Source organism: Bombina bombina, chromosome 3 (genome assembly GCF_027579735.1).
Source record: "Bombina bombina isolate aBomBom1 chromosome 3, aBomBom1.pri, whole genome shotgun sequence".
In the NCBI taxonomy this organism is placed as follows: domain Eukaryota; kingdom Metazoa; phylum Chordata; class Amphibia; order Anura; family Bombinatoridae; genus Bombina; species Bombina bombina.
Genome location: NC_069501.1, coordinates 1,257,655,252 through 1,257,671,485, shown reverse-complemented (window position 1 = coordinate 1,257,671,485; position 16,234 = coordinate 1,257,655,252). Strand labels below are relative to the sequence as shown.

At 40.4% G+C, this 16,234-nt stretch overlaps 1 protein-coding gene across 1 annotated transcript in view; it reads right to left on the bottom strand.

The window, feature by feature from the left end:
• The window catches only part of LOC128652708 (short transient receptor potential channel 2-like), a 137,100-nt gene that overhangs the window by 102,709 nt on the left and 18,157 nt on the right, over positions 1–16,234 (bottom strand). Inside the window, 2 exon segments of the mRNA XM_053705639.1 lie at positions 3,720–3,884; positions 5,026–5,229. Coding sequence (XP_053561614.1) covers positions 3,720–3,884; positions 5,026–5,229 — 369 coding nt within the window.

Sequence of the window (16,234 nt, the reverse complement as noted above, 5' to 3'; positions counted from 1 at the left end):
TGTGACAGCCTGTGCATATTGCACTTTATTAGTGCACACACCCTTGTGACAGACTGCACATATTACACTTTATTAGTGAACCCTACCTTGTGACAGCCTGCGCATATTACACTTTATTAGTGCACACACCCCTGTGACAGCCTGTGCATATTGCACTTTATTAGTGCACACACCCTTGTGACAGCCTGTGCATATTACACTTTATTATTGCACACACTCTTGTGACAGCCTGCGCATATTGCACTTTATTAGTGCACACACCCTTGTGACAGCCTGCGCATATTACACTTTATTAGTGCACACACCCCTGTGACAGCCTGCGCATATTGCACTTTATTAGTGCACACACCCTTGTGACAGCCTGCGCATATTGCACTTTATTAGTGCACACACCCCTGTGACAGCCTGTGCATATTGCACTTTATTAGTGCAAACACCCTTGTGACAGCCTGCGCATATTGCACTTTATTAGTGCACACACCCTTGTGACAGTCTGCGCATATTGCACTTTATTAGTACACACGCCCTTGTGACAGCCTGCGCATATTGCACTTTATTAGTGCACACACCCTTGTGACAGCCTGCGCATATTGCACTTTATTAGTGCACACACCCTTGTGACAGCCTATGCATATTGCACTTTATTAGTGCACCCGCCCTTGTGACAGCCGGCACATATTACACTTTATTAGTGCACACACCCCTGTGACAGCCTGCACATATTGCACTTTATTAGTGCACACACCCTTGTGACAGCCTGCGCATATTGCACTTTATTAGTGCACACGCCCTTGTGACAGCCTGCGCATATTGCACTTTATTAGTGCACACACCCTTGTGACAGCCTGCACATATTGTACTTTATTAGTGCACACACCCTTGTGACAGCCTGCGCATATTACACTTTATTAGTGCACACACCCTTGTGACAGCCTGCACATATTACACTTTATTAGTGCACACACCCTTGTGACAGCCTGCGCATATTGCACTTTATTAGTGCACACACCCTTGTGACAGACTGCACATATTACACTTTATTAGTGAACCCTACCTTGTGACAGCCTGCGCATATTACACTTTATTAGTGCACACACCCCTGTGACAGCCTGCGCATATTGCGCTTTATTAGTGCACACACCCTTGTGACAGCCTGCACATATTACACTTTATTATTGCACACGAACCTGTGACAGCCTGCGCATATTACACTTTATTATTGCACACACCCTTGTGACAGCCTGTGCATATTGCACTTTATTAGTGCACACGCCCTTGTGACAGCCTGCGCATATTACACTTTATTATTGCACACACCCTTGTGACAGCCTGTGCATATTGCACTTTATTAGTGCACACACCCTTGTGACAGCCTGTGCATATTGCACTTTATTAGTGCACACACCCTTGTGACAGCCTGCGCATATTACACTTTATTAGTGCACACACCCCTGTGACAGCCTGCGCATATTGCACTTTATTAGTGCACACACCCTTGTGACAGCCTGCGCATATTGCACTTTATTAGTGCACACACCCGTGACAGCCTGTGCATATTGCACTTTATTAGTGCAAACACCCTTGTGACAGCCTGCGCATATTGCACTTTATTAGTGCACACACCCTTGTGACAGCCTGTGCATATTGCACTTTATTAGTGCACACACCCTTGTGACAGCCTGCACATAGTGCACATGCCCTTGTGAGTAGTCACTTGTTACTTTGTATTCACTGAAAATTCATTTTGGATAAACTGCACTATGAGGCGCTCTTCTTTACATCTTTTTTAGAGTAATAACTTTTACTAGAAGCATTTTTGCTAATGGACATATAGTGCAAAATGCTTCTATTTCACATTGATATTATTTAAAGAGATGGAGGGAATAAATGAATGAGGAGCAGAATTAGAGAGGACACAAGAAAGAAAGAACATTGAGGAGGACAAATTTAGTAGAGTGAAAATAGTATCTATCTGCCTATTTATTGACCTATCTATTTATCTATCTGTCTATCTATTGACCTATCTATTTATCTATCTGCCTATCTATTGCCTTATCTATCTATCTGCCTATCTATCTGCCTATCGATCTATTTCTCTATCTGTCTATCTATCATCTATCGATCTATCTGCCTATCGATCGATCTATTTCTCTATCTGCTTATCTATCGATTTATCTATTTCTCTATCTTTCTATCTATCATCTATCGATCTATCTGCCTATCGATCAATCTATTTCTCTATCTATCTGACTATCTATCTATCGATCTATCTATTTCTCTATCTGCCTATCTATCTATAGATCTATCTATCTGCCTATCGATCTATTTCTCTATCTATCTGCCTATCTATCTATCTATCGATCTATCTATTTATCTATCTGCCTATGGATCCATTAATCCATCTGTATATCAGACAGATCATGAACAGAAAAGAGGTATAAGAAGCGCAGAAAGAGGAGCAAAGACCGGCAAAAGTAGGGAAGAGAAGGAAAGGAAAGAGGGAGTTGGATAAAGTAGAAGGGAAGGAGGAGAAAAAGGCAACTTATACTGAGGCAATAATAAGCGCGTCAGAAATAGTGTGAAATAAACGTGAAATAGACATTGTCAGTGCTGTTTAGTAAATGTGGCAGACAAAGAAATTAAGGGCTAAATTACAAGTGGAGTGCTAATCTAACGTGCGCACTTAAAATGGGCAAATTCGCCCGTTTGCAGGTGCACAATAATTAATCATTCATTACAAGTAGCTGGTTATTGCTACTGCAAGCCTGCGGTAGTAATTAGCACTCCGGAAATTAACCAGAGGTCAGACTATTGCGCTTAACCAGTAATACCAGCGCACATTTGCATGCACTAGTATTACAAGTAGAGCACAAATATTGCGCTTGCGAAAGTGCAATTCTGCGCTCCACTTGTACTCTGGCCCTAAGTTGGTAAAAAGAATACAATTGTGAAATGCAATTTAATAGTCTGACTGTGGCAAAAAGCATGTAGAATATTTATAAAATAATGTGGAGGGAAATAAATGGTAACACATAAAGGAATTAATATACATGCTGCTCTGTATAATGATATTAAGGATAGATGATATCGCACACAATACATAACTAGCTACGTCTAATATGAGCAGATTAGCACGGTTACAATATCCATTGAATGTATTGGGCACACTAAAGGGATGCCAACCGCGCTAATCATTTTCTTTTACTCAGTTTTATCATAGACTTGTAATACCAGATTATGTGCGGTCCTGCAATATTCATAGTGCACACTGCCCTACTAATAGCGCTCGCCTTGTAATCTAGGTCTTTATCAGGAATATAGTTTAATTAATTCTCACTCATAAGTGTAATGTTGCCTAATATATGATAAACTATTGCTTCCCGTCTGTCCTTCCAGATGGTACCTCAGATAATCTCACTGTCCTGAGGTCTCAATGCAGCCTCAGAGGAAGTTTGTCATCTGATACCCAGAGCCTGCCAGGTTTTATTTACATGCTGACCCATTAGTATTGTTCTACTGTAAATAAACAAGCAGGCGATTTTATTTACTTGCATTTCAGCATCATAGCAGAGATATCAATACCAGGTGTAATTTGGTTTATATCAGGGATACATGAGGTTTCGCTTACATCTGATAATGGTGTATAAGGTTCTTCACCTGTGTTTGTTCAGACCACAAGTTTCACTCTTGTAAATCGCCAGTACTTGATTCTTGCTTACCTTAGACTTGGGAGCCAGCCAGTAAAAGAGGCATAGGAAGGGCATAGTGAGGAAAATAGCAAAAGCAATAAACAGCTTCCAGAGGGTATTACTGCCTCTCCACCCTGACAGTTTCCCACTCCATATGGACGACAAAACCTGCTGGCAGATGGGATGCGCCACAAACTGTGCGAGCAAAAGACAGAAATAGAATGAGATCCATTCCCCTGAAATATGTCTCAATATTCCACTAATAAAACAAACGGTGATCTTGCACAGCCCCAAACATCTATGTAAAGAGTAGAATATTCTTCCAATCACACATGAAAAATCTTAGCGTTTACAATTTTCTCTATATTTCCCTCTCTTTAAAAGGGATATAAAAGACTATTTTCTCAGTTTACTTGCATTGTCTAATTTGCTTTGTACCCTTTGTTGAAAAGCATATCTAGGTATGCTCAAGAGCAGCAATGCACTACTGGTTGCTTGTTGCTGATTGGTGATCGTGCATATATACCTCTTTTCATTGGTTCGCCCCAATGTTCTCAGATAGTTCTAGTATTTCATTGCTGCTTCTTCAACAAAGGATACCAAAAGAATGAAGCAAATTTTATAACAGAAGTAAATTGGAGAGTTTAAAATTGTATTCTTTATCTGGATCAAGAAAGAAAAAAAATGGGTTTTTAATTACTTTAAAGGACATGAAACCCACATTTTTTATTTTGTGATTCAGAAATAGCAAGCAATTTTAAACAACTTTCCAATTTACTTTTATTATCTATTTTTGCTTCATTCTCCTAATATCCTTTGTTTAAAAGCATATCGAAATAGGCTTAGTAGCTGCTGATGGGGTCTCCTGTGATTAGATTACCCATGTGCATTGCTTTTTCTTCATCAAAGGATATTTACAGAATGAGGCAAAATGAAATGCTGTTAAAAATTGTATTCCCTATTTGAATCATGAAAGAAAAATGTTGTGTTTCACATCCTTTTAATTGCAACACTTATTATAAACATATACAACTGGAATATTAGTCTCCCCGCTGCACTTACATATATATATATATATATATCTATTAATCTGATTTGTTTAGCACAATAGACAGAGCGCATGCACAATACACAGAGCGCATGCACAATACATAGAGCGCATTCACAATACCATGACAATGTCAAACATCTCTAAACAGCCACCTGAAAGTTGCATTCAATAAAGAACATTATTGCAGCTAGCAATTGCTCTCTATTAGAATTATATTTGTTGTGGTCTCTGGCACCAGGACAGGCTTTAACCACATGCAGATTATACAACAGATTCTGGCTATACCCTTTTCTGGTTGTGATGCACAGCAAAACGTAGTCTGGCCAGGTTAGGGATCCCTTCCTCAAAGGTTTGATTATCCACCTCCTCTTCCTCACTGTCATCTCCACAGTCATTAAGTACAGCGGTGACTTCGCTCTGGTTCCTACACATCCCCAGGAGCTCCACCGCAAACTCTTGACTCAGGTCCTCCAAACTCAGGTATTCAGGCTAGAGAACACAGTGTTGGTTACCACATGAGCGCATCTGAATCGCTACATCAAATTAATGACATCATGATACGTGACCTCATAGGAAGTGACATCACAAGTAACAGAAAGTTAAAAATTGTGTAATGTGCTTTGTGCTCTCAAATGTTTTATTTATTGCTTTATTACAAACCAATGATCCCTGGCTGTCTCTTCTGTGGCTTCCAGTTGTGAGAAATATATGTAAAATATCAGCAAGCTTTTTGATGGTGGTGGGAGTTTGCGAGACACCTTGGGCATTATAAAAAAAACTAAATACACTGCTACTGCATTGCAAAGCTGTTTATTAGCTAAGAAATTATTCCATAGATGTGAAGGAAAACATTTCAGCATTTCAACGTTGCAGGTTAATCCCAAAAATTCAGATACATTTGCACAGAAGGGGTTAATAAAATTGTGTCATTGGCTGGTTCATTGAACTGTGAATCTTGTGGGGTTAATCTGCTGGAACACACTCATTATTCCTGGCCTGCAGGGTTGATATTGAAGGGGTAATATATCAGAATTGGGCAGGTGCACCCATAAATTCAGATGGAGAGTTTTCCACACCGAGTACTATCTTTGAATTTTACAATGGTCCTAAACAAAATGATTTATGCACCCTTCAGATTCCATCACTTTGTCTGAAATCGTCTGTACTGATATGAGATGGTTTTATATATCTAACTAGTCATTTCTGATCACAATTACAAAAATAAAATAAAGAGCTGTAGTCATACAACATTACATAAAGAATAACCCACATTGTGTGCCAGGTGCCCCCCTTATCACACAAGATTGGCGAACCACGCTATAGGTGACTTTCATAAGTACACTTCACTACCTAATGGATAACGCTAAGGAAATCCTCCCCACCCATCCAGTGACAACACACTGTAGTTTTAGAAATGCCAGACTAAAAGGGACATTAAAGGGACGTGCAATTAAAGGCAAAAAAAACACCTTTCAAATTGACTTCCCTTATCAAACTTGCTTTGTTCTCTTGGTGGCCACTGCAGAAGAGCATATGAAGGTTCAGGAGCGTGCACGTGTCTTCAGCACTATATGCTAGCTGGGTTTTTTCAGCATATCTATGTTGCTATTCCGCTGTTTTGCATAACCAACACGGTTATATAAATACACTTTTTACCTGTGTGATTACCTTGTATCTAAGCCTCTGCAGACTGACCCCTTATCACATGACTTTTTATTTATTATCTATTGACTTGAATTTTACAAATTAGTGCAGCGTCATGCACAACTACACAGGAGAGAGCACAATGTTATATATACAGTATGGCCCATGTGAACTAGCAGTCTTCTGTTGTGAAACGCTAATAAAAAAAGCGTGTGATAAGAGGCTGTAGTGGCTTAGTAAACAGGCAAAAATGTAGAGGTTTAAATGTTATAAAATATATTAATATAACAATGTTGGTTGTGCAAAGCTAAGGAATGGGTAGTAAAGGCGCTATCTATCTATTTAAACAATAACAATGTTGGTGTAAACTGTCCCTTTAAGTATTGGAAATAAAGCTTTGTTTTTACTTTGTTTATTCATCTGAACTCTGGACCTTCATTACTATTTTTTATTGTGGATTCATGAAACAGACGTCTAGTAAAGGTAGTAAGAATAAGTACTATAAGAGATATGAATGGGGCAATCCTGAGAAATAATGAATCTTACGCCTCAGAAGGAAATATGAGCAGATTTACTAGGTCTTTTGGTTCTTACCTTGCCATCTAAATCAGAATCTCAATGAGTGTATTTGTTGTGCAGCACATGTGTTCATGGAAAACTGATAAAATCCCCCCTCCAGGGATAGACACAGACAAAGGCTGTGGCGGACATTTTCCAAAGTACAGACCTTAGTGAAGGACACCAAGGTACATTTGAAATTAAAAAACATAATTTATGTAAGAACTTACCTGATAAATTCATTTCTTTCATATTAACAAGAGTCCATGAGCTAGTGACGTATGGGATATACATTCCTACCAGGAGGGGCAAAGTTTCCCAAACCTTAAAATGCCTATAAATACACCCCTCACCACACCCACAAATCAGTTTAACGAATAGCCAAGAAGTGGGGTGATAAGAAAAAAGTGCGAAAGCATAAAAAATAAGGAATTGGAATAATTGTGCTTTATACAAAAAAATCATAACCACCACAAAAAAGGGTGGGCCTCATGGACTCTTGTTAATATGAAAGAAATGAATTTATCAGGTAAGTTCTTACATAAATTATGTTTTCTTTCATGTAATTAACAAGAGTCCATGAGCTAGTGACGTATGGGATAATGACTACCCAAGATGTGGATCTTTCCACACAAGAGTCACTAGAGAGGGAGGGATAAAATAAAGACAGCCAATTCCTGCTGAAAATAATCCACACCCAAAATAAAGTTTAACAAAAACATAAGCAGAAGATTCAAACTGAAACCGCTGCCTGAAGAACTTTTCTACCAAAAACTGCTTCAGAAGAAGAAAATACATCAAAATGGTAGAATTTAGTAAAAATATGCAAAGAGGACCAAGTTGCTGCTTTGCAGATCTGGTCAACCGAAGCTTCATTCCTAAACGCCCAGGAAGTAGAAACTGACCTAGTAGAATGAGCTGTAATTCTTTGAGGCGGAATTTTACCCGACTCAACATAGGCAAGATGAATTAAAGATTTCAACCAAGATGCCAAAGAAATGGCAGAAGCTTTCTGGCCTTTCCTAGAACCGGAAAAGATAACAAATAGACTAGAAGTCTTACGGAAAGATTTCGTAGCTTCAACATAATATTTCAAAGCTCTAACAACATCCAAAGAATGCAATGATTTCTCCTTAGAATTCTTAGGATTAGGACATAATGAAGGAACCACAATTTCTCTACTAATGTTGTTGGAATTCACAACTTTAGGTAAAAATTCAAAAGAAGTTCGCAACACCGCCTTATCCTGATGAAAAATCAGAAAAGGAGACTCACATGAAAGAGCAGATAATTCAGAAACTCTTCTAGCAGAAGAGATGGCCAAAAGGAACAAAACTTTCCAAGAAAGTAATTTAATGTCCAATGAATGCATAGGTTCAAACGGAGGAGCTTGAAGAGCTCCCAAAACCAAATTCAAACTCCATGGAGGAGAAATTGACTTAATGACAGGTTTTATACGAACCAAAGCTTGTACAAAACAATGAATATCAGGAAGAATAGCAATCTTTCTGTGAAAAAGAACAGAAAGAGCGGAGATTTGTCCTTTCAAAGAACTCGCGGACAAACCCTTATCTAAACCATCCTGAAGAAACTGTAAAATTCTCGGTATTCTAAAAGAATGCCAAGAAAAATGATGAGAAAGACACCAAGAAATATAAGTCTTCCAGACTCTATAATATATCTCTCGAGATACAGATTTACGAGCCTGTAACATAGTATTAATCACGGAGTCAGAGAAACCTCTATGACCAAGAATCAAGCGTTCAATCTCCATACCTTTAAATTTAAGGATTTCAGATCCGGATGGAAAAAAGGACCTTGAGACAGAAGGTCTGGTCTTAACGGAAGAGTCCATGGTTGGCAAGATGCCATCCGGACAAGATCCGCATACCAAAACCTGTGAGGCCATGCCGGAGCTATTAGCAGAACAAACGAGCATTCCCTCAGAATCTTGGAGATTACTCTTGGAAGAAGAACTAGAGGCGGAAAGATATAGGCAGGATGATACTTCCAAGGAAGTGATAATGCATCCACTGCCTCCACCTGAGGATCCCGGGATCTGGACAGATACCTGGGAAGTTTCTTGTTTAGATGAGAGGCCATCAGATCTATCTCTGGGAGCCCCCACATTTGAACAATCTGAAGAAATACCTCTGGGTGAAGAGACCATTCGCCCGGATGCAACGTTTGGCGACTGAGATAATCCGCTTCCCAATTGTCTACACCTGGGATATGAACCGCAGAGATTAGACAGGAGCTGGATTCCGCCCAAACCAAAATTCGAGATACTTCTTTCATAGCCAGAGGACTGTGAGTCCCTCCTTGATGATTGATGTATGCCACAGTTGTGACATTGTCTGTCTGAAAACAAATGAACGATTCTCTCTTCAGAAGAGGCCAAAACTGAAGAGCTCTGAAAACTGCACGGAGTTCCAAGATATTGATCGGTAATCTCACCTCCTGAGATTCCCAAACTCCTTGTGCCGTCAGAGATCCCCACACAGCTCCCCAACCTGTGAGACTTGCATCTGTTGAAATTACAGTCCAGGTCGGAAGAACAAAAGAAGCCCCCTGAATTAAACGATGATGATCTGTCCACCACGTTAGAGAGTGCCGAACAATCGGTTTTAAAGATATTAATTGATATATCTTTGTGTAATCCCTGCACCATTGGTTCAGCATACAGAGCTGAAGAGGTCGCATGTGAAAACAAGCAAAGGGGATCGCGTCCGATGCAGCAGTCATAAGACCTAGAATTTCCATGCATAAGGCTACCGAAGGGAATGATTGAGACTGAAGGTTTCGACAGGCTGTAATCAATTTTAGACGTCTCTTGTCTGTTAAAGACAAAGTCATGGACACTGAATCTATCTGGAAACCCAGAAAGGTTACCCTTGTTTGAGGAATCAAAGAACTTTTTGGTAAATTGATCCTCCAACCATGATCTTGAAGAAACAACACAAGTCGATTCGTATGAGACTCTGCTAAATGTAAAGACGGAGCAAGTACCAAGATATCGTCCAAATAAGGAAATACCACAATACCCTGTTCTCTGATTACAGACAGAAGGGCACCGAGAATCTTTGTGAAAATTCTTGGAGCTGTAGCAAGGCCAAACGGTAGAGCCACAAATTGGTAATGCTTGTCTAGAAAAGAGAATCTCAGGAACTGATAATGATCTGGATGAATCGGAATATGCAGATATGCATCCTGTAAATCTATTGTGGACATATAATTCCCTTGCTGAACAAAAGGCAATATAGTCCTTACAGTTACCATCTTGAACGTTGGTATCCTTACATAACGATTCAATAATTTTAGAACCAGAACTGGTCTGAAGGAATTCTCCTTCTTTGGTACAATGAAGAGATTTGAATAAAACCCCATCCCCTGTTCCGGAACTGGAACTGGCATAATTACTCCAGCCAACTCTAGATCTGAAACACAATTCAGAAATGCTTGAGCTTTCACTGGATTTACTGGGACATGGGAAAGAAAAAATCTCTTTGCAGGAGGTCTCATCTTGAAACCAATTCTGTACCCTTCTGAAACAATGTTCTGAATCCAAAGATTGTGAACAGAACTGATCCAAATTTCTTTGAAAAAACGTAACCTGCCCCCTACCAGCTGAGCTGGAATGAGGGCCGTACCTTCATGTGAACTTAGAAGCAGGCTTTGCCTTTCTAGCAGGCTTGGATTTATTCCAGACTGGAGATGGTTTCCAAACTGAAACTGCTCCTGAGGATGAAGGATCAGGCTTTTGTTCTTTGTTGAAACGAAAGGAACGAAAACGATTGTTAGCCCTGTTTTTACCTTTAGACTTTTTATCCTGTGGTAAAAAAGTTCCTTTCCCACCAGTAACAGTTGAAATAATAGAATCCAACTGAGAACCAAATAATTTGTTTCCCTGGAAAGAAATGGAAAGTAGAGTTGATTTAGAAGCCATATCAGCATTCCAAGTCTTAAGCCATAAAGCTCTTCTGGCTAAGATAGCCAGAGACATAAATCTAACATCAACTCTAATAATATCAAAAATGGCATCACAGATGAAATTATTAGCATGCTGGAGAAGAATAATAATATCATGAGAATCACGATTTGTTACTTGTTGCGCTAGAGTTTCCAACCAAAAAGTTGAAGCTGCAGCAACATCAGCCAATGATATAGCAGGTCTAAGAAGATTACCTGAACATAGATAAGCTTTTCTTAGAAAAGATTCAATTTTTCTATCTAAAGGATCCTTAAACGAGGTACCATCTGATGTAGGAATGGTAGTACGTTTAGCAAGGGTAGAAATAGCCCCATCAACTTTAGGGATTTTGTCCCAAAATTCTAATCTGTCAGGCGGAACAGGATATAATTGCTTAAAACGTTTAGAAGGAGTAAATGAATTACCCAATCTATCCCATTCCTTAGCAATTACTGCAGAAATAGCATTAGGAACAGGAAAGACTTCTGGAATAACCGCAGGAGCTTTAAAAACCTTATCCAAACGTATAGAATTAGTATCAAGAGGACTAGAATCCTCTATTTCTAAAGCAATTAGTACTTCTTTAAGTAAAGAGCGAATAAATTCCATCTTAAATAAATATGAAGATTTATCAGCATCAATCTCTGAGACAGAATCCTCTGAACCAGAAGAGTCCAAAGAATCAGAATGATGGTGTTCATTTAAAAATTCATCTGTAGAGAGAGAAGATTTAAAAGACTTTTTACGTTTACTAGAAGGAGAAATAACAGACAAAGCCTTCTTTATGGATTCAGAAACAAAATCTCTTATGTTATCAGGAACATTCTGCACCTTAGATGTTGAGGGAACTGCAACAGGCAATGGTACATCACTAAAGGAAATATTATCTGCATTAACAAGTTTGTCATGACATTTAATACAAACAACAGCTGGAGGAATAGCTACCAAAAGTTTACAGCAGATACACTTAGCTTTGGTAGATCCAGCAGGCAGAGGTTTTCCTGTAGTATCTTCTGGCTCAGATGCAACGTGAGACATCTTGCAATATGTAAGAGAAAAAACAACATATAAAGCAAAATAGATCAAATTCCTTATAAGACAGTTTCAGGAATGGGAAAAAAATGCCAAACATCAAGCTTCTAGCAACCAGAAGCAAATGAAAAATGAGACTGAAATAATGTGGAGACAAAAACGACGCCCATATTTTTTGGCGCCAAATAAGACGCCCACATTATTTGGCGCCTAAATGCTTTTGGCGCAAAAAATGACGCCACATCCGGAACGCCGACATTTTTGGCGCAAAATAACGTCAAAAAAATGACGCAACTTCCGGCGACACGTATGACGCCGGAAACTAAATGAATTTTTGCGCCAAAAAAGTCCGCGCCAAGAATGACGCAATAAAATGAAGCATTTTCAGCCCCCGCGAGCCTAACAGCCCACAGGGAAAAAGTCAAATTTTTGAGGTAAGAAAAATATGATAATTAAAGCATAATCCCAAATATGAAACTGACTGTCTGGAAATAAGGAAAGTTGAACATTCTGAGTCAAGGCAAATAAATGTTTGAATACATATATTTAGAACTTTATAAATAAAGTGCCCAACCATAGCTTAGAGTGTCACAGAAAATAAGACTTACTTACCCCAGGACACTCATCTACATGTTTGTAGAAAGCCAAACCAGTACTGAAACGAGAATCAGTAGAGGAAATGGTAAATATAAGAGTATATCGTCGATCTGAAAAGGGAGGTAAGAGATGAATCTCTACGACCGATAACAGAGAACCTTATGAAATAGACCCCGTAGAAGGAGATCACTGCATTCAATAGGCAATACTCTCCTCACATCCCTCTGACATTCACTGCACGCTGAGAGGAAAACCGGGCTCCAACTTGCTGCGGAGCGCATATCAACGTAGAATCTAGCACAAACTTACTTCACCACCTCCCTTGGAGGCAAAGTTTGTAAAACTGATTTGTGGGTGTGGTGAGGGGTGTATTTATAGGCATTTTAAGGTTTGGGAAACTTTGCCCCTCCTGGTAGGAATGTATATCCCATACGTCACTAGCTCATGGACTCTTGTTAATTACATGAAAGAAACATTATTTTATAGTGCTTGGTGTTATTATACTGATGCAGATACCACTGATCCTATAACCAGCCCTCCTCTGGCTATACCCATGTGCCAGTGTCACTACTGTGTCATATAGTGCTGGGTGTTATTATACTGATGCAGATACCCCTGATCCTATAACCAGCCCTCCTCTGGCTATACCCATGTGCCAGTGTCACTACTGTGTCATTATATAGTGCTGGGTGTTATTATACTGATGCAGATACCACTGATCCTATAACCAGCCCTCCTCTGGCTATACGCATGTGCCAGTGTCACTACTGTGTCATTATATAGTGCTGGGTGTTATTAAACTGATGCAGATACCACTGACCCCATAACCAGCCCTCCTCTGGCTATAACCATGTGCCAGTGTCACTACTGTGTCATTATATAGTGCTGGGTGTTATTACACTGATGCAGATACCACTGATCCTATACCCAGCCCTCCTCTGGCTATACCCATGTGCCAGTGTCACTACTGTGTCATTATATAGTGCTGGGTGTTATTACACTGATGCAGATACCACTGATCCTATACCCAGCCCTCCTCTGGCTATACCCATGTGCCAGTGTCACTACTGTGTCATTATATAGTGCTGGGTGTTATTATACTGATGCAGATACCACTGACCCTATAACCAGCCCTCCTCTGGCTATAACCATGTGCCAGTGTCACTACTGTGTCATTATATAGTGCTGGGTGTTATTATACTGATGCAGATACCACTGATCCTATAACCAGCCCTCCTCTGGCTATACCCATGTGCCAGTATCACTACTGTGTCATTACATAGTGCTGGGTGTTATTATACTGATGCAGATACCACTGATCCTATAAACAGCCCTCCTCTAGCTATACCCATGTGCCAGTGTCACTACTGTGTCATTATATAGCACTGAGTGTTATTATACTGATGCAGATACCACTGACCCTATAACCAGCCCTTGTCTGGCTATACCCATGTGCCAGTGTCACTACTGTGTCATTATATAGTGCTGGGTGTTATTATACTGATGCAGATACCACTGACCCTATAACCAGCCCTCCTCTGGCTATACCCATGTGCCAGTGTCATTACTGTGTCATTATATAGTGCTGGGTGTTATTATACTGATGCAGATACCACTGATCCTATAACCAGCCCTCCTCTGGCTATACCCATGTGCCAGTGTCACTACTGTGTCATTATATAGTGCTGGGTGTTATTATACTGATGCAGATACCACTGATCCTATAACCAGCCCTCCTCTGGCTATACCCATGTGCCAGTGTCACTACTGTGTCATTATATAGTGCTGGGTGTTATTATACTGATACAGATACCACTGATCCTATAACCAGCCCTCCTCTGGCTATACTGATGTGCCAGTGTCACTACTGTGTGATTATATAGTGCTGGGTGTTATTATACTGATGCAGATACCACTGACCCTATAACCAGTCCTCCTCTGGCTATACCCATGTGCCAGTGTCACTACTGTGTCATTATATAGTGCTGGGTGTTATTATACTAATGCAGATACCACTGACCCTATAACCAGCCCTCCTCTGGCTATACCCATGTGCCAGTGTCATTACTGTGTCATTATATAGTGCTGGGTGTTATTATACTGATGCAGATACCACTGATCCTATACCCAGCCCTCCTCTGGCTATACCCATGTGCCAGTGTGACTACTGTGTCATTATATAGCACTGGGTGTTATTATACTGATGCAGATACCACTGATCCTATAACCAGCCCTCCTCTGGCTATACCCATGTGCCAGTGTCACTACTGTGTCATTATATAGTGCTGGGTGTTATTATACTGATGCAGATACCACTGACCCTATAACCAGCCCTCCTCTGGCTATACCCATGTGCCAGTGTGACTACTGTGTCATTATATAGTGCTGGGTGTTATTATACTGATGCAGATACCACTGATCCTATACCCAGCCCTCCTCTGGCTATACCCATGTGCCAGTGTCACTACTGTGTCATTATATAGTGCTGGGTGTTATTATACTGATGCAGATACCACTGACCCTATAACCAGCCCTCCTCTGGCTATACCCATGTGCCAGTGTGACTACTGTGTCATTATATAGTGCTGGGTGTTATTATACTGATGCAGATACCACTGATCCTATACCCAGCCCTCCTCTGGCTATACCCATGTGCCAGTGTGACTACTGTGTCATTATATAGCACTGGGTGTTATTATACTGATGCAGATACCACTGATCCTATAACCAGCCCTCCTCTGGCTATACCCATGTGCCAGTGTCACTACTGTGTCATTATATAGTGCTGGGTGTTATTATACTGATGCAGATACCACTGACCCTATAACCAGCCCTCCTCTGGCTATACCCATGTGCCAGTGTGACTACTGTGTCATTATATAGTGCTGGGTGTTATTATACTGATGCAGATACCACTGATCCTATACCCAGCCCTCCTCTGGCTATACCCATGTGCCAGTGTCACTACTGTGTCATTATATAGTGCTGGGTGTTATTATACTGATGCAGATACCACTGACCCTATAACCAGCCCTCCTCTGGCTATACCCATGTGCCAGTGTGACTACTGTGTCATTATATAGTGCTGGGTGTTATTATACTGATGCAGATACCACTGATCCTATACCCAGCCCTCCTCTGGCTATACCCATGTGCCAGTGTGACTACTGTGTCATTATATAGCACTGGGTGTTATTATACTGATGCAGATACCACTGATCCTATAACCAGCCCTCCTCTGGCTATACCCATGTGCCAGTGTCACTACTGTGTCATTATATAGTGCTGAGTGTTATTATACTGATGCAGATACCACTGATCCTATAACCAGCCCTTGTCTGGCTATACGCATGTGCCAGTGTCACTACTGTGTCATTATACAGTGCTGGGTGTTATTATACTGATGCAGATACCACTGATCCTATAAACAGCCCTCCTCTAGCTATACCCATGTGCCAGTGTCACTACTGTGTCATTATATAGTGCTGGGTGTTATTATACTGATGCAGATACCACTGATGCTATAACCAGCCCTCCTCTGGCTATACACATGTGCCAGTGTCACTACTGTGTCATTATATAGTGCTGGGTGTTATTATACTGATGCTGATACCACTGATCCTATAACCAGCCCTCCTCTATACCCATGTGCCAGTGTCACTACTGTGTCATTATATAGTGCTGGGTGTTATT